General features: G+C 28.8%; 1 protein-coding gene across 2 annotated transcripts in view; it reads left to right on the forward strand.

Annotated features, from left to right (window-relative positions):
• The first annotated feature begins 7,012 nt into the window (after positions 1 to 7,012).
• Positions 7,013 to 23,678, forward strand: part of LOC142321682 (WD repeat-containing protein 3) — a 61,683-nt gene continuing 45,017 nt past the window's right edge. The window contains exons 1-5 of one of the 2 annotated variants that reach the window (XM_075359965.1): positions 7,013 to 7,098; positions 11,082 to 11,276; positions 12,543 to 12,752; positions 21,310 to 21,507; positions 23,190 to 23,339. In XM_075359965.1, coding sequence (XP_075216080.1) covers positions 11,106 to 11,276; positions 12,543 to 12,752; positions 21,310 to 21,507; positions 23,190 to 23,339 — 729 coding nt within the window. In that variant the 5' untranslated portion in view covers positions 7,013 to 7,098; positions 11,082 to 11,105. Of the gene's footprint in view, positions 7,099 to 7,160; positions 7,280 to 11,081; positions 11,277 to 12,542; positions 12,753 to 21,309; positions 21,508 to 23,189; positions 23,340 to 23,678 lie in introns of those variants that run through there. The other variant, XM_075359966.1, reaches the window with a different exon arrangement.

Below are 23,678 nucleotides of genomic sequence, written 5' to 3' on the forward strand. Positions count from 1 at the left end.
CAAATATACAAATAGGTTACTTTAAATGAAATAGTCTTGCTTTTGTGACATAGCTAGGATTTTAGTCTAAGGTCATTTGGATTCTACTTATTTGTTACCTCCAATCATTTCACATCCTCACCTCTTTCCAGTAGTATAATCTATCACATGTAGTTGTGATGCAACTAAATTAGTAAAGTTGTGTGGAATGTTATGTAATGAAGCTCTCAACACACATTTACAGGACACAACTTCAATCAAAATTACCGTATACACAAGATAAACTCAATTAAATTCACCTTAACTTACATCACAATGATTTTATGTCGCTCTTGAATCTCACTGAAGATGACTACAAGGGCATCTAAGAACATTATAGTGTAAGTTTAAGAAATTTTAATGAAAAGTAAATTTGATTTGCTTTGTCGTAAAAAGTAGTTGTGTATTAATCAAAGTTCTTTAATTATAATTCTGGTTTGGTCTTATTTTTAAAAGGTCTTAACATTTTTGTATTTATAAGTGTATTATTGACCCTCTTAACTAGATTATATATCACAGTTATCAGTTTGACCTCTGTCAGGATACCACTGATGTAAATATCTTTGTAGACATTTCCACTGGTGTTTTAAATCAACTTTGCTGTAGGCTTTACCAAATATTTCCACTCGCCTACTCTAATTTCAGATCCAGATGCAGATTATTGATCAATCATTTTTCATTGATCAGAATGAGTATTTGCTGCCATTAAAAATTGTTTTTCTTTTATTGGTAAATTGGAGCCACCCAAAAATAGTGGAGTTCCTTAAAAGGTATTGCAACTATAAAACCTCTGTGGAAGTGGAAGTACCTCCAAAAAGATGACACAAGAAAATTAATTGTATGATTTTTAAACACTTTTTTAAATATAACATTTGATTAGTAATAACCATATTTTTTTATATTTTAAGATAATTATAAAACTTTTTATCACATTTCATACTGCTGATTAACAAATTTAATCTTGTGAATATCATTAGAATCAAATATTTAAGGATAGTTTTTATAATTTAAGTGATTATTCCTTTATAAAAAAACATATCAGTACTCCGTCTGCAATATTAATTGAGCAGTTTATTTTAATAGCATTTACATAAAAATCAAAAGTCATAAAACCAGATATTGATTTGAGAAGTTAGATTGCATTATATAAACTTGCTTCCTACACTTTATTTTCATATTATTCATAACAATATTGTCAGTTACTTTCACATTGAAATGACCTAATCCTAACTAACAGTTTCAGTATGCTACTTAGTTTATTTGATAGTTCACTGAAGATGTCCTCAATGATTTGGTAAATTGAAAAAAAAAAAAGTTTATGCAGTTATAAAATTATATACTTTAAAAGGGAAAATGGCTATTAAAATAACAAACAAGTTAGTGAGTGTAATCTCATTTAAACTGTTCTAACAGACTGCCAAGTTTTAATATAGTCAAAAGAGCTGTAAAGATGAATGCTTTGGTGGACATCCAAAATTATACCAACCATAGAAATGATTAAAAATACCTTTTTGATAAGTCTTAGATTGAAAGTCAGAGAAACAGCTGAGATGCAAGCACTTCAACTGAATGTGTGGATTACATTCTATATTAATCGAATAATATTTTAATCTACTTCATACAGACTTATAGATTATTTCTAAAAACAATTCTATTTTTGAGTTTTTTATATTTGAGTTAATTATATTTACTTTGAAATTAGAATTTTCAAAAAAAAGTTTATCATTTGTTTGTATTTTATTCATTATATTAATTTCTTCATACCTGATAATAATTGTTTAGCAAATTAAAATTATTATAAATAATCTTTTATATCCATATTACCAGTATCTCTAAATTTGATTACACTTTGACAGATGGTTTTATTCACCATTACATAAATAGACATTTTTATCATTGTTTTCCATGATTTCAGGACAAAATTTAGTACAAAGTATAAACTAGAATCCAAATACCCTCTTAAAAATCTCTCTTCATAATGGTTACAATAAAACCAAACTTATAGACATATCCAGGAGTTTGATTCTGGCCATAATTTAGTAATGAAAAAGTTAAAAAAAAAATTTTGAATAGAATGGGATAGTAAATTATAAGAGAATGGTGTGTTTAAATTTGAGCAACATTTTTTAGAGGCATAGGAGTTAACTAAAAAACTAATTTCAATAGAAAATGAAGGATAATTTAAAAAATATTAACCTTTTGTAAACAAAACAAACAACCATTAACTTTTCATTAGAGAATAACATAAAAATAAATATTAAAAAATCTGTATTTTTACTTCTAATTGCATTTTTCTAAGTTAATTATTTTTGTTTTAATTGAAACATAAGAAATAAGTATTTCTTATTAAATAACAGTTACGATGCAAACTTAATAGATAAATTATATACCAAAATAAAACTAACAAATAATAATACCATAGAACAATACGCTAAAATAGAATATAATATAAATTATAATTAGTTTAATAAAACATTTAAATTAAAAACAGCCGTAATAAATTACGTAAATAATAAGGATCATTTTAAAACAATAAAATATTACAATAAATATGATCTAGAAAAACAAGGAGTATATAGTCTTAAATGTGAAAATTGTGATTTGAAATATATTGGTAAGACAAATCATTCATTCTCAATTAGATTTAGAACACATCAGTTGCATAACTAAAAATAATAAAGATAGATCTCTCTGCTAAACACATTATAGAGAATGGATGTAATTACACTCCAGATGAATTTTTTGAAATATTGGAATACACTAATAACATTCATAAAACTAGTATATTGGAGAATATATATATGAATAATAATAAACTTATAAATGAACAAATGATATTTTATTCAAGCAAGTTGTACAATAATTATTAGGTTGGCTAACTGATTCAATTTTTACTGCATACCAGTTGTAAATATCTTGATAACAAAATGTTTTTCGTTTAATGTTGACTTATTTTAACTATTGACAGTCAACTGTTATGAACATAATAATTTTAAATTTTATTTTCATTTTAATTCTCATTTATAAAAATTTATGTGCACAATTATAAAATTCATAATTAATCCCTGTTGATGCAGTAATAATCCAAAAGCGCTTGGATAGTCAATACAATTGTTGGTAAGTGGATACTCTGTTTTTATATAAATCATAAGAAAATATGAAAAATGTTTGCAACTAGTTCAAAATTTAAGGAACCTTCACTTTTATAAAAGGCTCTCTTTACTTATTTAAATTGAGAAATAATATAAAAAGACTGGCCTAACATAACATGGTTCCCACAGGCATGAAAAATTTCAGAGAATTGCATTTTTGTCACCAATTAAGATTATGTTAGTTATTAATAAAGTACTTTTTAAGTATGCCAAAATATATTTGATATATTATCTGGCGTTGAGAAATGGCGACTCCATCACCCAGCACATTGCAACTACGTGCATCAAGCAGCCACCTAACATGTCCTGTTCTTACATTCCCCAATAAGTTTTTTATATATTAAAGGAGTAATATTCCAAATTGCAGTTAATTTTTTTCACTGGTGAAATTTTAACAAGTAACCATTAAAAAATTTAAAGGTTAATGATTTTCTTGGAATTCTTTCAAACCATAAATTCTTTATGTATTTTAGGTAATTAATTGCTTTTAAATGGCAACAGTCTAAAAAGACTGTTTAATGACCAGTGGTTAGATATAAACTGATACCCAGAATTCAGTTGGTTAAGAAAAGGTAGAGATGTACATAATCCTTTTTATGTGTGTAAAAAACATTTTGGACTGGACAATACAAGCTGAAAGGTAGTGACTTTGCACATAAAGGAAAGAAAGCACCATAATGAAATAATTAAGATAAGGAATTCTCAGCCTTCGCTGAAAACATTTTTATCTCCCAGTGGTATCTAAACTCAGTAGGCTGAAACTTTGATCAACAGTTGTGAGAATGGCTTGTGTGTTCTTTGCCTGGATATCTTCTGTAACTTATAAAATGAATGTATAATAGCATTTCAGCAGCGTGATACATTTGGATCCTCAACTTCATTTACACAAAATGACAGCACAATAACTTCTTTTTGTTATAAAGATGATGTTTCTAAGGCGGAGTTATGTGGGTTCTCAATATTGTACAAAATAAATTATCCTTAACTTTATGTGAAGATATTGGTGCAACTTTTAAAATTATGTTTCCTGATAGTTGAAAAGCATCAAAATTCCAACTTGGACTACTAAATGCTCTTATGTCATTAATGCCTTGCACCATACTTTGATGAAATTCTTCAAATATGCTAGAATTATAATGACAAAATATTTTTCAAGTAAATGTTAACGTTTGTTTTCTGTATAAAATAAGGTGTTCTGTTCAAGTTTTCTTATCTGTATTTCTTTTAGTCACTGATTTTAGTTTTCCTTCAAGTTGTGATGGTAGATATATTGTTTGTTAAATTGAAATCTGTGTTTTTATGTAATTTTATGCATTTTTATGTAAACCAAGTTATTAAATATTGTTTACGTTGTAAACTAATGTAGGCTAGTTTTTGTGAAAAATTTTTAGCAATTTTAGGTGTGAGCAAATTATTTTTAAAAATTGCTTTAGTTTTTATTTTTTATTTATGTTACTTCTAGTTACCATGATGTTCACACAAGAAACACTAAATGTTGTTTTTTATTTGTACTCTGCAATGTAATTTACTGAAAAATGACCTAATTTTAAATGCATATTGTAAAAAAATTATTAAAAATGAATTTAATAATAAAAAAAAAGGGTCTGTTAGACAGCTGTGGGGATGGTGGAGGCTGCAAAAAAATACTATATGTATCTATTTTGCGGAGTATATGGCAGTAGCATAACATTAATCGAGTCAGGAAAAATTAATCTTAAAATTCAGTGGGAACCCTGCATAAGCCATGACTCTATGAAATGGAAGAATGTATTTTTTGTATTAAGTTTATACATGTATATTCATATTTAATACAAGGTAAAAATATTATCCTTTTGTTTTAATTTACTTTAAGGCATATTAACACGAATTATCCAATCAGTTTTGTTGAAAATACGAGGGTTATTTTTTTCAAGGTCCGATCGGTCACAAAATGAAAATAAAAAATTCTTTATTTGTAACAAGTACTTACATAGTTACACTATTTCTCTACATAGTCGCCACTCCAATTTAGACATTTGTTGTAGCTTGGTACCAACTTTCCAATACCCTTGTCATAGAACAGAGCCGCCTGTGTTTTATGCTGGTCTGTGCCAAAATGTTGTCCTCCTAGCCAGCATTTCATGTGAGCAAAGAGGTGAAAATCGGATGGAGCCAAGTCCAGGCTGTATGGTAGGTGATCAAACACTTCCCAACGAAAACGCTGCAGGATCTTCTTTGTTACAGCTGCAGTGTGCGGCCGAGCATCGTCATGGAGAAAGACAATGCCTGATGACAAATTCCTCTCCGCTTATTCTGAATTGCCCTTCGCAGATGTTGAAAAGTTACGCAGTGATGGTCATGCCATGTTCTATGAATTCACCAAGAGAACAACATTCCGCTCCTAGAACACAGTAGCCATACACTTTCTATTGGAGAAGGTTCACTTGAACTTCTTTGGTTTACTGGGAGAATGAGAATGCATCCACTGTTTGGATTGTTCTTCAATTTTGAAATGGACCTGTGTCTCGTCCCTTGTGACAATTTTGTTCAAAAAATCTTCGTTGTGGTAGCGCTGGAGAAACGGTAGGGAGGCACCCATTCTCATTGTTTTGTGATGGTCAGACAGCATCTTGGGAACCCATCTCGCACACAGTTTGGGGTACTGAAGTCTCTCACTCACAATGCTGTAGAGAGCTGACCTTGAAATTTCAGGAAACAAATTACTCAATACAGAAATTGTGAACCGACGATTTTCTCGAATTGTCTCATCCACTCGCTCAACAAGATCATGACTTGACACTCACTTCCTTCCCTGACCGCCTGTATCATGAACATCTGTATATCCTGCTTTAAAGATCCTGTACTTTGCTGTCACTCATTGAAGTTTCACCGTACATATTACTTATTTGTTGATGAATTTCAGCTGCATTACACTCCTCAGCCTGAAGAAATCAAATTACCGCATGCACTTAAAACTTGGCAGGAGATGCTATTGTTGTAGCATGTTTATGTGCTAGCTGCATGTTCAGAAAAACGAAGTGATGCGGCGTGATTGAAGGCCATACTAGAAACGCTGCACAAAGGTTCATCCGATATTTGTGCAGGTTTTTATTCAGGACCGATCGGACCTTGAAAAAATACACTTGTAGTTGAATAATAATGACAATTTAGCAACAAACAAACAAAATATCTTCAAATCCTCCACATAGCCGTAATATTTCATTTTGAAAAATCTTTTACAATTTCTCTGGGAATTATCTAAAAGAAATTCCACCAGATCATCTTACTCTACATAATAGAAGAATTAGAGTATTTGTTAAGTTAAACACAGAATGAAATTCTCCTCTTCTTTAAGTTAATTAAAAATCAAGACTTTGATGGAACGGTAATAGTTGATCAAAACCCCTGAATAATGTGAAATGACAGAAAATTGTATCAACATGTAAGAAAGTAGATTAAAAGAATGTTCAATGTAGCAAATAAAGATTTGTTGTGGAAAAGATTTATAAAAAATAAAGGAAACTGTAACCAAAATATATGGATGGAAACTACTGATAGACAGAGAAGAGTTACCTAATATTTGGCATAGTTCATAGAGAATAAGATTAACAGAAGTGCTTGAGCTGAAAAAAATGTTTTCTTCATTCCACATTTTTGTGCTTTAGCCTTAAACAAGAGGAATTACGTAATTGAACATAATTCTATTATTTTTCAAAGTGATGTTCAACCATATAACATCTATCTAGAAACATAGCATATAAGTTACGTAATTTGTTTGTTAAAAGAAGAATTTGAATTTTCCTCCAATAACAAACTTTAACATAGCTATCGATAGTCGAACCAAATTGCGTGATGTACTTTTCTTTCATTAATTATCGATACTAATGGTATCCGTTGATGCGCAAGAGACGCACGTGTGTGTGGTATATTTGCGAATACAATTTGTTTGGTAAGTAATCTTATTCAATCTGTATAGTTGACAGTTCAATTACTCGTTAAACGACATTAATATCGTCACAAGTTCAATAATTTAAAATTATAGGTTAGTTAACATTCTTAATTGAATTTCAGTTTTGGAAAGTTTTTTCTTGATTTCAACTCAAAGCTTGTGTATGGGGATATAAAGTTAGGTAAACCTTTTTTTCTAATAGTTTTTTCAAAAGTAGTATTTATTTAGGATGTAAAGACAAATAATGTAACGGTGTCAATAATACTGTGTCTATATAGGTACCTTTTAATTGTATTTTAAATAAATTAGCAGAAAGGGTGGATGGATACATGTAAATAGTTTGGTAATTAAAAATTGCAATGGAAGCATTACAAATACCCTTTCTCATTAGCCGAACTAGTACATTGAGTTACAACGAAACAGTTCTGTTATCTGGTATCATAGAAGTGATATTGTTATTTTTTAATAAGCCTGATTATTTCTTTTAGAAAGATTGCACATTCATAAATATTAACACATTAATATTTAACATTTTCTATTTTCTAAACATCTCTGCATGATTCTTGCTCATTGTGCCAAACAAAGGTCTGGCTGCCCATTTTTGTATTTTGAATATTAGTTCTGACTTTTAGGATATTAAACTTTATACTGGAAAATACATAAGCTTTATAAATATTTAATAATTACTAAAAGCTTAGTTGTTTATTAGAACATTTAAAAGCAAAACAATATGTTTTTAAATGAAAGTTTGATTTTACTATCTAACAAAATCAATTTTCATTTAGTAAAACCCAGAAATTTAGCTTTATGGAAACAGAAATATGATAATAAACATTAATAGGAATCAAGAAATAAAGTGAACTAGTAATAATAAAATAAGATTCCTCAGTTCATTTTATTGCACTTGTGCACTTTAGGTGGTACCGCAGTGGCTTACATATTAGCCTGTCGACCAATAAATTGTGAATTTTTGGGTTACTGTTAATATCACCCAATATAACCATTATATTATGATTTTTATGACCATTGATATTTATTTATTTTATAAATTTAACTAAACTTAACGTATGCTCGCAAACCTTGACTAATTAACAATAATGTTAATAATTAGTCGAGGTTAGTGAGCATAGGTTAAGTTTGGTTAATCTATATCTATAATTATAAGCAGCAAACTTTGGGTTATCGTTTGAATAATTATGTTTTTTATTATTGTTTCGACCAAATTGTTTTTAGAGAATTTATTTTTAAATTGTGGTACCACCTAAAGTGCACAAGTGTCTTTATTTCTTCAAATATATTAAGTATGGTCTGTATTATGTTTTTGTTAAGTAATTGTATTTTTTTCAACAGAATTTAAATCTACTACAACTACAGAATACTTTTATTTTAAAATAAAACTTTTAAAAACTATTGCATCTTAGTCAACTTTAGCTTGAAATAAAGCTTCTTCAGAGGCTGCTGTGAGAAGCACTGTGTGTTTTGGTTGCTCCTGTGTGAGGATTTTGTTTTACAGAATCTATGTTATTTATGATTATTATAAAAATATTTAAATTATGTTTGTTTATTTGTTTAGAATGTTTTCTTGTATTTTAATTTACAGAAAATTGTGTGGTTTTTCTTCATTATTGTTTATGTATAAGATTTTTACTTTGTTAAACTTTATTCTTGTGTGATTTGTTTCAATGAGGAGATTTATGAAAGAAAATTAAATGATGGAGTAATGTCACATTGAGTTTTCATTTTATCATTGTAAAAATCTTCACCTTATTTGTCTTTTAGAATTTGTTACAGTTCTAAAAAACTGCATATCCCATAAATCAAATTTTACTTACTTTTATCATTTTTAATTAAAACTATCAACTTTTACTTTCCTGTCTAGCAGTATAGTAGAGTTATAGCTTTAGAAGGGAAAGGATTGTAATCGATCCAATTTAGGCATATACATTATGCCTAAATTATGGGGGTGAGGCTGTAGAGCAAGGTCACCCTCAGTACCTCGAGATTTCGGCTAATTAAGATCTTATTTTTCTTAGGCACCATTTGTTAACAATTAAAAAATAATATTTGCAAAAAATTGTAGCACTGATGTGCAGCTGCTGTAGTCGTTTGCTACGTATTGACGTCACATGTGAGCGGTAGAATTAAATAAATAAATAATATATAAAGTGTAAAAATGTAACTGTTTGGCGGGGATACTCGGTTAGTCGGTACCTGGTGCATTAAGCCTCATGGCTACACCAGTCTGCTGACCATACAAGCGAAATTTGTTCTTTGTAAGTTGTGAAATTACATTAGTGGGATTGGGTTAGTGCCAACCGTCACCGCAAATACCATCACACCCGTGTAGATTAAATAGGTATGCGCACGCACTTTACCTAGAATCATTGAATTAGATTTTTAAAAAAATATTATATTTAAATAAAATGATAAATATTTTAAATAAAGTTGAGTAAGTATGTGTGCTAAGGTGTGCATCAGAAACAATCCACAATTGTAGGACCCCTGGAACACAGCTTTAGCCGTGTGATGGGAAAGTCCTATAACTGTGTTGTTAGCTTTTCTGTAGGAATTTCATTATACACTGTAAATTATTTAAGATAAATATTTTTGCTTATATCTACAAAATTGCAAAGTACAATACTAATGTACTGGACTTTTAGCGCTAATAGCACTTTTGAAGTATCCCTTCCTATTAATCATTTTAAGATTCTTATTATTGCTTTGTACTATTAAATTATATTTTAAATTCCATTAATATAAACCACCTAGTACAGAATATTGAAATAAGACATATCTTACCATGAAAATACTGTAGTGGTTATTGCATCCTCAGTCATGATTGAAATGTTTAGTTAAACTATATATTAAAAATACTAAAATAATGAACATTGCGTATTTATTTATTATATGAGTGCTGCTATCTGTTGCAGTTTTTGTAAAATTGTCAAAGCCTGTATCTAATAATATAACAATCTATAAAAAAATCAAATCACCCTTGGTCTCATAAAATTAACACTCACACAATTACGATGATTATAGAGTAATCAAATACACCCATAGTAACAAAGAAAAGTTAATGAAATAAAACATTGTGAAATGTATAGCGGTTGAAAATAGATATGATGCTTACTGCATTAATTAACAGTGTATCAAAACAAAATAACAACCTTAAAACCAATACATAATAAGACACAAAATATTGAAAAATATACATAAAATATTTATACACTAATAATATCATAAAAACATTACATAAACTTATAATAAAAAAAAATATTTAAACCAGCATGCAAACTGAATAACCACATAAAATATTTAAAAAACAGAAATGTGGTCAATGTCATATCATCACCGCACCATGTAAGAAATCCTTTACAAGCTGCTTACATCCAGCGTCAGACCTATACCAGGTCAGCCGGAATCAGAGCTCGAGAATTGATTGATAAATATGACATCATACTTCCCAGAGTTGTTGAATCAACAGTGTATGAATCACCACTGTGGCTTCTTCAAAATGGCTGCTAGTACTGCTACACTTGCTTGAATGAAATATGGTATGTGCATTAGTTACAATCACTGAATTAAATAAACGTAAAAATATTATATTTAAATAAAATGATAAATATTTTAAATTAAGTTGTGTGTAAACCGTGCATCAGAACAAAGCGGTGACAGGAAAGTCCTACAACTGTGTTGTCAGTTTTTTTAATAATGAACCAAATTAAATTTCCTTACAGAAATTTCTTATTTATCTGAAATCTTCTTCAATCACTTTTGCAGCCTTGTTTATTGAGTATGATTGTCATCCACAAATTAAATTTGATTCATCATAGTCTGTCAAAATGGTGTACAAAAAGAAATAGTTTTGGACAGTTGTGTTGTCAGTCATGAATAATAACATTGTATGTTTTATGTTTTTCACTTTATATTTACAGAATACACATTTTTTCCTTATGAATCTCATAGTAGGAATTTTTTTTCAGAAAATGACAGTTTAAGAGTCTGTAATGGGTTTAACCAAGCAATATTTACGTTATACTCCAGCTAATAAATGTAATATAATTGCCAGTTCTGGATGTAACATTGCCTTTCTTACTTTGAAAGGTGTTGAAGGGCGTTATGTTGCAACTGGTGGTAGTGAAGATGTAATTGTGTGGGATCTTCGCCTAAGTGAAAAGGTGAGGTAATGGAAATTAATTTTTTTTTTCTAATTTATTTAGAAAATTGCCTCAAACGTTTTTTTTTATAGAATTCCCAAATTGATTTTTTTGTCGAATATATAGCACTTTAAAGTAAGTCAGTTGTTTCTAACCCAAATTTTTGCTATTTTCTTCTTTTTGTTATTTTAGTAAAAAAAATTGGCTCGTATTGATTATACAACCATCATTTCTAGTTGACGCATTTTTTTACTGATCTTTTTTACTGCATTTTATCATATATATTTATTCACATTTTAATAGTGTGGATAGTACCATTTTATGCAGGGCATTAACCTTTTTGGTCACCAGGTAACTGGTGTAATTTTTTGGTTTACTACATTAGTTTACTTAGTGATAAATTTTTATTTTTACTCATTTTCTTAATAATTTTTGGTACGTGTTTGTTAAGAAGGAACAGCGTCTTTTTTTCGATTTAAATATTTATCAGTCAACAATATTGTATTAGTTTAATATGATATACTTAAGATATATAGTAATCACTGGTGTGCTGTGTGGCCTGAATCAGATTTTAGCCTCAGGCCAAAATATGATTGAACATGTCTTTATCATGTAATTGTTGCCACCACATGAATTCAACTAAATATTATTCTAGATGATGGCTGTTCCACAATGTGGAACAGGATGCCATTGTTCGAATAACTGTGCCTAAATGCACCTTCCAGTATTCATAACTTATGCCACTGGATCATGTATATGGATGTCTTTCAATAAATACCTTGTTAATGTGATCAATTTATATTTTTATTATATGTAGTTCATAACTTATTTTACATTCTTGATGTTAATTATGATGTATATGTACAATATTTATATTTTAAGAATTATTATATTACTGTATTTTATTTAGATTCACATTTAAGTTACATCTTTAACTGAATTGAATTTTATTAATACATATTTTACTGAATTGAATGACTGAACTGAATTATTAATGCATCTTTAAATGAACTGAATTAATTAACAATAGTATTATAAAGACAAAATATCTATTATAAAACAGCTGCTGAACTCAACTAGATTAATATATTTATATACATTACATACGTAAGAAGAAAAGACTTACATAGTTTGTTTATCATTAATAAGGAGGACATGAAACTAACAGCTACCAGTGTTCTTAATTTTTTTTTTTTTCATTAAATTCATGTTTAGTTTTAATTATTGTGTGAGTATACTATTTTTTAGAATTGATCTTTGATTCTTTATTTTGTTTTTAATTTTTAGGCTTTGGTACTTCCAGGGGAAAAGCATGAAGTTACCTATGTTGCTGTTAATCAATATAGGGAATCAATTGCTGTTGGCTATACTGATGGTACTCTGAAAACTTTTGATCTTGAAAGTGGTGACAATATTAGCATATTTTCTGGTCATAAAACAGCAATAACTACTATTAAATATGATAAACAAGGTCACAGAATGGCTACTGGTGCAAAGGTACTGTTAGTTTTTTGTTTTTATAGTATTACTGTATTTTAAACCAGCTTTAAAAAATGAAGTGATTTCTATGAATCTTTTTTTTTTTTAGGTAACTTTATAATAAGCGGAAGATTTTTTTTAAACAAAAAATTACTTGGTTTATGTAGACAATCTGTGTTTTACTTTTGTGTGTGTGTATATGTAATTTATTTTTTTTAATAATTAAAATAACTCATAAATATTTTAAAAAAAGTATTTGAATTTGTAATCTATATTTGATGTTAGCTTATTTCTTTTCTGCATGATAACTTAGTTGTTTCAGCAACCCCTGTGTTAATAGTTAATTACCAGTATTAATAATTATAATTAATAGTTATCCACATGTTTGTTATTAGTCAATTCCTATTACCTCCCTTTTTTACTATTTCATTACTTTTATTTTTTAAATGAAACTCTCTGCCTGACTTCTAAAATTCATAATTCATGAACCTAAATAAAAATTTTAATCTAAAGATGCAGATGCAGACTATTTTGAGGGAAATAAGAAAAGTAGGATCTCATCCGACTTTGTTATGAAATTAGAAAGTTTATTGTCTTATACAGAACCAGTAATGAATGGATTTTCTACTCTTTAAGAGTAGATGCATAATTATCTCAAAAGATGAACATTGCCTTAGTGTGTAACACTGTTAATTATTAACAGTGTAATAATTAACCAACAGAAAAATGCTATTTCTATTTTCCATAAGTTTGAAAGCTTGCAATAGTGTAATATGCCAAATATATTGTCACGTGTTCGCAACTCAATTAGGATATTAAGAGACTAACAAATACAAATATTTATATAAATACAATGTATTAGTTTAAGAATATAGAAAATAAGCAAATCAATAATAATAATGGCAAAAACAAACAAATAACAACAACAGTAATAATAATAGTGAATAACAACCACAACAATAGTAATAATAATAATAATAATCAATAAATTACATACAAAATAGAATTTTAAATAAGGACAGGATTTATGTAAAGGTAGTTGCATCTTAAAAATCAGAATACAGTCCAATTGAATAAACATTATAATGACCTATAATATTAACACCTTTACAACTAGTATTGTATTAACAACCAGATAAGACTAGATAAGTTTAAGGTTCATACACTTCCATATATGTCCACCCAGAGCTGCAGAACACTACACACACACTAAATTTCAAGTTCACAAACAAATTCTATGATGGTTGGTGGTCCTGCTGATAAAACCACCAACACATGTAAGGCCTCAATCAGCTTTGTCCGATGATGATAACTGTCCCGGAGTAAGTACTGCTGAATTACATCCTATAAAATAAGGCTTTGAATATCTTTAATCCTATGTACTGTCACATCCTTATTTGTAGTGACTCGTGTAGTGCTCAGGCCTTAGAAAATTTTTATTCCTAGTGTCACTGAAGTTTACAATGCAGTCGCTGAGTTAAACCATTGCAACATACAAGTGAGTTTCTGCTGGATCCCTAGTCATGTGGGGATTCTGGGTAATGAACATGCAGATTATGCTGCTAAGGACGCATGTAATCAACCATCCTTCACTACTTGTGTTACTGCATCCGACTTTATTAGCTATGTAAAACTCACTCATTGCGCAAAGTGGCAGGATGACTTGATGGCTACCGTGGGTAACAAACTCTTGTACATTAAAGGTTCTGTGTTGCCATGGGATTCCTCATACAGGAAAATTTGCCATGAGGAAGTGGTCCTCTGCCAATTGCAGATAGGACATACAAGAGCTACTCACAGGTATCTGATGCCAGCAGTGAACACACCAGTGTGTATACGATGCGACTGCCGCTTGACTGTTCGCCACATCCTTGTGGATTGCATGCGTTATTCGGCCTTTTGTCGCAAATTTAAATTGCCCAGTAACATTCATCGAATTCTAGACAATGACAAAGAAGTTTTAAACCGGGTAATTTTATTTCTTTGATGTATTAGTATTTTACATAGTATTTAATGTTATTTTTTTGCAACTATTTATATTTTATGTTATTTATATATATATACTTTTAATATTAGTTATTTTTAAGAATTTTATTTGTGGTAATAGTTATAAGAAATTCTTTAGTTAGCTGTGAGAGGAGTTGTAAGTTTTTCCTTTTTTTATTTTGTTATAAAAATATATTAGTTTAAGTATTTTTTTATTTGTTTTGATTTTTGTGTTTGTTAATTCTATATTTTTGCTTTTTTTACACTTTAAGTTTTTTTATTTTCCAGCCGATGATAATGTGAAAATGTTTTTCACCCTCCCAAAAACAAAAAAAAAAAAACTTCCATTCGTGCAAATATCTTTCCTGTTTACAATAGAACTACTGTAATAATGTATAAATTGATTTAATATTGTCACTTTCACAATTATCTAACAAAATAACTCATCGAACAAAAAAATTAAAGTTAATGTAAACTCTGTTTACATTAACAAATCTTTAAATTTTAAGTCGATAAGTATATCTGCTTTTTGTCCAAATAAAAGAATTTATAACAAAAGTTATAAAGTTGTGTATAGCAAAAAAAAAATTAATTAACTCTCTTTTTACATGAATAAATTTTAATGAACAAAGTTTATTTTTTATGAAAGCTTGAATTATGATATTCAGAAAGGTTTAAAATCTATTTTATTATATTTTTTAAAGGTTAAAATATAAAAACTTAACATACATCTAATAATAATAATAGCAGCCTTTATTGAAATAATATTTACAAACTTAAAATATTTGACAAAAGACAATACTATTTGTTCTACGACCGTCAGAGGAATTGCAGAACTAAAAAAAAAATTAAATTCCTGAATCAAAGAAAATCTATTTTTGCAAGCCATTTTATATTACTTCCTTAATATTGCCCAACCACTTCCAGTAAGATACTGCTGCAGATCTCCATTTCCAAAAATTCCTTGTTAAAAAACTGTAGCCTGATCTCCTGCAGAATAAGACAAAATGCACAATGTCTTTCTCTCTTTGCATATCACACAGAACAAAGCCGAGAGTTAGTCGAAAATGAGTACTTGTTCAGATAAATCAATTCGGCTCTTGTTTTAAAAAACCATATAATTAAATAAAAATTTTCATTACTGTATATGTAATTAAGTGCCAAATCTAGTTCTTTGTAAATTATACGACTGTGACTGATGTTCAGAATACCTATGTAGTCTGATTTCACTTTATTCTTAATCATTTCTATACCAAATTCACTTAGTTTATAGAGTTGAAGTAAACAAACTGCACGTACAAGTGTTCAGCCAGTCGATACATAAGCATCTCCTTTAAAAACTGATGCATATAAAAAAACTACATAACGTTACTATTCAGTAACCATATGCTATTATATCTTACAAAAATATCACATATATTTTAAATTTAAATAAATATATTACACAGTGACATATGAATAATGATTATTGTGTTGTATATAGATACAGCCACGTTGTGAATCGGCACTGATACAAAGGACGTGACTCAGCAGAAACATGACAAAATTACTAATGCAAATGCAATGTTTGTTACTCTTCATTCTACAAACTAACTAAATACAATGTACAATAGAATTCACTTTAAATTCTGGGCAGACATAATTGAGTATAACATAATTGTGTAACACACATACCGTGTGTTACACTTTTGAACAAGCTCTTTCCATTTATCGTAAAAATATATTTTTTTTCTATAATATGCCTTACTGAAACATTTGGATACTTTGTTTCTGGCAGGTTCAAACAATGCTGTACATATTTTAAATGGACTCTAATTGTATGCAAAAAGATAGATTCCAGTCTGGTTTCTAGATACCAACTACAAGCTGGAGTATTTTGGGATAAACAAAACACCGTCTTTAATAAAAAAATCTCTGCAGATTCTCAACCTTATTGTACATCCTAAACCCCCACTTTGGGCAATGTAACAAATTATCAATCCACTCACTGCATTAAAAATAACCAATTTTTTCTCAAATGCAATATTATCGTTGCACAACAGATTACTAAATGTATTCAAGGCCAATTTCACCACTTGTGATTTTTCCTTAAAATGCATTTCTAGAGATAATTTTGATGAAAGTGTTATACCCAAATATTTGTAACTGTATAGAACTTCTATTCGTTCTTTTCCTTACCACCACTTTTCATGTTTTGTTTCTCCCTTTCCAAAAAACCATAATTTTTTATTTACCAGTACTTAACTGTAAATTCCACTTCTGACGGTACAATAGCAATCCACTTATCCTCTGTAACAAAATCAAATCTTCATTAGCATGACAGTATAATCAGTATAAGCTAACACTTTATTAAAATGCCTGCTATAAACTCCCTCTTCCAAAACCATTTCTAGATCATTAACAGAAAGAGAAAAAAAGAAAAGGGCTCAATGAACAACCTTGTTTTAGACCCGTTATTGTTTTAAATTTTTCCGTTAACCCATTAGAACTCCATATTGTCACCTGTGTTCCACTATACATTCTCTTTAGAAACTTAACGATTTGAAATGACATTCCTAGTTCAAACAGTTAATAAAAAAGCGATTGATCTACTCTGTTAATTACAGCAGACAAGTCAATAAAAAGTGCATACAGTTTACGTTTCTGATGCCATTTATTTTTAATGATACTAACTAAATTATGAATATTATATACTGTACTCTAATGTCTTCTGAATCCGACCTGGCATTCCTGCAATATTCCTTGTTCTGCCCAGAGATTAAGCCAATCTAATAACATATTAAAGAATAACTTTCCAATAGTATTTCCGAAAGAAATACCTCTGTTCTCTACGTTACTTAGATCTTCATCTTTATATAATGGGAATATTATTTATTAACATCTTAAAGCATTCATATATTTTAGCAGTTTCATATATTTTATTATAGATATCCAACAATTTATTCGGTAAAACAGTGGGAACATTTTTGAATAACTCATAAGATCTTCAATCTTTTCCCAGCGCTTTATTATTTTTACTTCTTTTGATTATAATATGCACATCTGTTAATTGAGAGGGAACATCCAAGGTTTCATCAGAGAATAAAAGCTCAGAAAAATAATTCTACAAGAAACATTATTTGGATTCAGAGACTTACTAAAATACTACACCCACTCCAAACCTGTAATATCATTCGCAGAGCAAAATATTTTCTGTTTAAGACAGTAGACCAACTTCCAAAACTCTCCAGAGTCTTTCACTTGACTAAATTTAACTATACTGTCCTCCCAATATTTTTTCTCTTTTTTTCACACAGTTCTTGGAGAATTTTATTAAATTCTAGATATTCATGCTTAAAATGTTCTGAATTAGTGCTTTTATGCATTTGCAGAAGTCTAGTCTTTTCTGTGATTTGTGGCACTCGATATCAAACCATTCCTGTTTAAAATTTATCACATTTGTACCTTTTTGACTATCTCCATTATTTATTAATATATCTTTTAAGAATCATGGTCTGGATATCTAAACCAAATACTTTCTCTAATCTGTTGTTTTACTTTGTTTTGGAATACTTTTTCGTTTTCCGTTCTCCACTTCAATTTTGGATGAATTAGTCGTATGTTATATCCAGGATCATTATTGATGATCAACATTTACAGTTATTGGTAAATGATCTGAGAAATATTCCTCCAAAACATGAAAGTTATTTATTATCAACAATAGTTCAACATCCACCACTGCGAGATTAATTATTGAATCACCTTGCGATCCAATAAATGTCATTTCCCCACCAGTATCTCCTCTGAAACAACCATTTAAAACTATTAAACTGACGTCCTCAAACATTTTTATCAGTTGCTTACCATTACCATTTAAAATCTCGTCTTTGGAATTTCTAGACTGGTTCAGTCTCAAAATTCACTAACATGTATTCCATAATTACTTGGTCCAATCACAATCAATTATTGCCACTACGTAATAGACTAAGACCCCCAAGTAGTAGAAACTGTTCATTTTTACACTCCAACAAGAGATTGAATAGCTTTTCAAAGTCTGGGCCCCATGTATTACAATTTAAATAGGCAGGTATATGCACACTATAGGAGGAGAAAGCTATTTTTATAACATCATAATTACCCAGTTTAACAAACTTTAAATTATTTCCATATTTTTTATCCTTTTTAATTCCAATCATACAGCCGTCACTTGCTGTATCAAAGTTGGATGTTTTAATTACAGGAATACACAAAACATTAAAATTATCTAATCTATTTTTAAACATTAACAAATTCTCTCATCCAAGATACAAGTTTCAAACAGAACTAAAACTTCATAATTTCGTAGAAACATTATAAACTCTAAATTATTCATTTTACTTTTTAATCCATATATACTGTATTCTGCAATATTAAAGTTCATGTAACTCGAACTCCCCATTATTAATTATCCTTTGACTTTGATGATGATGCTGAACCAGTTCTTGGATGAAATTACAGCCAACACTACTTCTTTTGAGCTTTTATCTATTTGTTTAACTTTTTCACCTTCCTGACCATCCATATCCTCTCTTTCATCCATAAATTCCCAAATCAATTTGTTGTATCGTCGAAAGTTGCCATTAACAACAATCCATCTCGATGCAACTTTGAATCCTGACCAGTGGAGCACAGAGTTTTCGTAATTGCTAACAAAGCCTTTCTTTTTTCTGTGTTTCCAAGTCATAGTCCTCATTCATGTAGATTCTGCTCCCTTTCAATTAGAAACTATGCCGCAAAATCTTGGTCTTATTAATCCTTGAAACAAAGGAAATTAGCATTGGACTCACCTCCCCCCACCACTGAGCTAAGCCGTCTCACATAATTGAGGTCTGTTGTACACACTTGTACCAACATAATATTGTTAAATATATCTCATTTTATCCTGTAGATTCTCAAAATTCTCCTGTTCTAGTCAACTAACACCATAAAAAATTTAATTATTTTGTCACTGGACAGTTTTCAATATTGCCTGTTATTGTTTAACAGTTCTGTTAAGACCCTCTTTGTGTATGGCTTGCTCTTCAGTTTTCCTATTTTGTTCTTCGAGTATCAAATTGATATTTAACTTTCAAATATCAATTCTTTTATAATATTAAAATTGATATTTTAACTTTTAAAATGTATATATCTAAGTAGTAGTTTTAGCCAAATGTCAAGAATATTCCTACCTCTCTGTCTCATATCTCATGCTTTTACTAAATAAACTAAGAGAAAGTAATTTTATAATACCTCAATCTCTTCTAGTTTAATTGTATGTTATGTCCAAAACCAAAAAATACATAAAATATAACAATAACTTTCACAACTCTTAAAAAATCACAGAACTCATTTAACTAACACTATCATTTAGTTTTTCTTAACATATATTTTTGTTAGCTGTGTGTTAAGAGTAACATGCTCTTCTTTAGAGGCTGAAGTTTTCAAATATCGACTATAGAACACTTTAAGATTAGTTATAAAGTAACTGAACTTTTATCTTTAAAAAGGTGTGCAGAAGTCTGTTTTTAAAAACTTTTTACCAAATGAAAGCATTTAAAGAACATTTTGCAAAAGCATTTTGGCTCAGTTAAAAATATAAGATCAAAAGATTAAAAAACAATGAAACATACAAACTGATCATCATTCTGAATTTTTGCCATACCGCAATTACATCATCGAATTGCTTTATATGTTGAAATAGGTTGGAGTTTTGTTTTTTTTTTGCTTTCTGGACTATGAAGAAAGTCGTGCCTCAGTTCCTATTGGTGATTATCTATAATTCTGTTGTGAAAATGGATGTTTTTAAATTGTAAATCAGTATCTTGATACCATTAGAAAAATATTGGAGTGTTTAATGAAAATCGATTTTGTTGCATAAAAAATGTAAGATATTGCATATCACCGATGAGTTTCAGGCAAACTTATTTAATTTTTTAAGGACTAAATCTGATGTAACACATTGCTTCCCCCAAAAGAAGAGAGGAAATAGAACAAAGTCTTACAAACCTTCTAACCACCCAATCAGGATATTGTTTCTAATGCAGCTTAGCAAATTAAGAGGAAATGATGTCATTGCTAAAAATATAATTAAATTTTCTTGCCTACTGGAGAAGAAAGAATGATGTAGTGAATATAAATTATTCTGAAGATTTATCAAAGGAAAATCATTGCAATACGTACAGATTTTAATATGAGAATGTGATAAAACTGCAATATCAACTTCCATGATTCAGAATAACTGTGTTTAAAGATCACATATAGCTTTTTTTATAGCAGGATGAGTATTAGCTTTCTAATATTTTTTTATACTAGACTCCAGAATTCAGTTCCATTTGCCAAATATGAAAAAAAGTCATGATAAACAATTAACAGAAAAAATGAGAATAAATAATGTTGAAAAATGGGTTACTTCAAAAAATATTGTAAAGTTCGATTTATGATAAAACATTCAAAACGTTTTGGTTTTTATCATTAATATGGTTGATTCTTGTTATATATATATATATATATATATATCTTTAGTAATCATTTTATGATGTACAGTCAGATTTATTGTGATTTGTATAGGTTCTTACATGATTTTTTTTCACAGGACACAGATATTGTTGTTTGGGATGTGGTGGCAGAATGTGGTTTGCAGCGTCTATCTGGTCATAAAGGGATTATAACTCAACTTGAGTTTTATAAAGATCAGAATATACTTATATCAGCATCTAAGGATTCCTTTATAAAATTTTGGAATATTATTGCAGGTCACTGTTTTAAAACGATTGCTGGTCATCTTACAGAGGTAAGGAATAATATAATATTAACTAATTGTAAATGTTAGCAATATTCTAAATATGATTTGTCTCTAAGTTTTCTACTAAGTTGGCTTTTTGCTGGACCATGAATGTAATATTATCTATGGTTTTGTTCATGATGATCAATAATGATATTAATTTAAAAAGCTACACTTTTTCAAAAACAAATTAAATAAAATATTTTTAATAACTTTATTCAAAATGCTTTCAGTAATTTTTTCATCCATTTTTTGTTAACCAAATGGAAACGTTTTGAAATAAATTAAGGTATTTAAAAATTTGATTAAATTTATTGTTGCAAAAGCTTTTATTTTTAGATTTTAATGTTATGTATTTATTCTCATTGATAGTAGCTGTTATTAAGTTAAGTCATTAAGTTTTACTTTATCAGGTAATATATTCAGCCCATCTAGATAACTATTTACATAATACTTATGTTAATAATTTCTCAGGAATCATTCTTTGATCATTTTAGTTTCCTCATATTTTATTTGAGCTGTAATTGTCATTTATTAACTTATTTAAAAACATCTTCCATTGTTCTAGTATGTTTTTAATGTCTCTTGTTTTAATTGTTAAGTTGTAGTACCTAGTAACATACATGTCATACATTTGTCGACAAAATTTTTTATGAGAATGTGCAATCTTTAGCAGTATACTTTGGATGGTGTTTCTCTGCTTTGGTTATCTTCTCTTTTTTATTTCTGTATGACTTCTTTGTTTATCTGAATTTGGATTTACTCTTCTGATTTTTCTTCAGATTGATTCTGATGTTATCCCATCTTTGATTTTCTATTGTCACTCTCTTCTTTTATAGCAAATCATAATTTTTACACATTAAATGCATTTTTATTTGTTTTAGTTTTAGCATTCATGAGTTTTCTTTACTTTCTTCTAGCCTATAATTTTTTTTTAGTTTTAATTCTCTTTTAATTATATGTTGGTGTTTGATCCTTTTTCTTCGTTATCTATAATTCTCAAATTTTGTTGATTCCTTAATGCCCATCCTGTTTAAAGGATTGTATAATTAATTTTCTTCAATAAGTTGTTACAGATTCACATTTTGTTCTACCACATACTGTATACACAAAGTATCTTTTATATACTGTTGATTAGAATATGACTTGTTTGATTCTAGGCAGCATTGACTGAGGTTCAGATTTCTCTTATGTTATTGTGAAGGTAGAAAGTAAAGTAAAAAGTTATTGTGGCCTCAATTTCAGCAATGCTTTTCTACCACATTTATTTATTATTATTCTTTTTTAATTTATTTCCTTTATAGTAAAGTTATGTGTAACTTTTCTAATCTCCTTTGAGTCATTAACAGTCATACAACAACATAACTGTAATTGTTCCTTTTGCTCTTTGATTCTAGCCTTAAATCATACACTTATCAAGAGATATTATAACAAACTAAAACCTAATTTTTTTTTGTATTCCTGGTATTGTACTTGATGTATTAAATATAGTGTATGAAACATGAAATAATCTGCTAACAATAGGAAGAATTCAATATCCTCATTTTGGAAGTTAATCAAGATTGTAAATTTGATTTAACTAAAACGTTCTGTTGAATTTTGTATTAGTACCAAAAATAATATTTACTGAAATTAAAAAAAAAAGTTTTGTAATTAATGTTTTATTTTTTATTCTTGTTTTTCTGTTTTAGGTTTGGGGTTTATGTTTGGTTAGAAATGGAGATTTTGTAATTGCTGGAAGTACAGATTCAGAACTTCGTGTCTGGCAGATAAAACAAAATGATGAGAAAACAGATCACAAAAATTTTAGTTTATTAGGAGAAGATGCACTTGACTTACCAGTAATAATTTTTTCTTTATTATTATTAAGTAATAAATATAAGTAGACAGATTTGATGACAGCTAATTTAGATTGTGTCCAAAGGACTAACTTTGATTTATCTATCTGATATTTTATTTTTTTTATTGAGTTACCTTGTATTTTCTTGCAGCGATAAGAAACCTAGGTGGTAGCAGTTTTATTAAATTTTATTAGTTTTATTAAAAAATATGTGCTGAGAATACAAAAGAAACTGGAAGACCATTAGGTTGTACCACTGGAGCTTACTATGCCACTTTCCTTTATTATTGCTATCAACTGAAAAAAAAAAAAAAATAGTGTTTTTATGTGAACTTATGTA

Source organism: Lycorma delicatula, chromosome 3, assembly GCF_047948215.1.
Source record: "Lycorma delicatula isolate Av1 chromosome 3, ASM4794821v1, whole genome shotgun sequence".
Taxonomy (NCBI): Eukaryota; Metazoa; Arthropoda; class Insecta; order Hemiptera; family Fulgoridae; genus Lycorma; species Lycorma delicatula.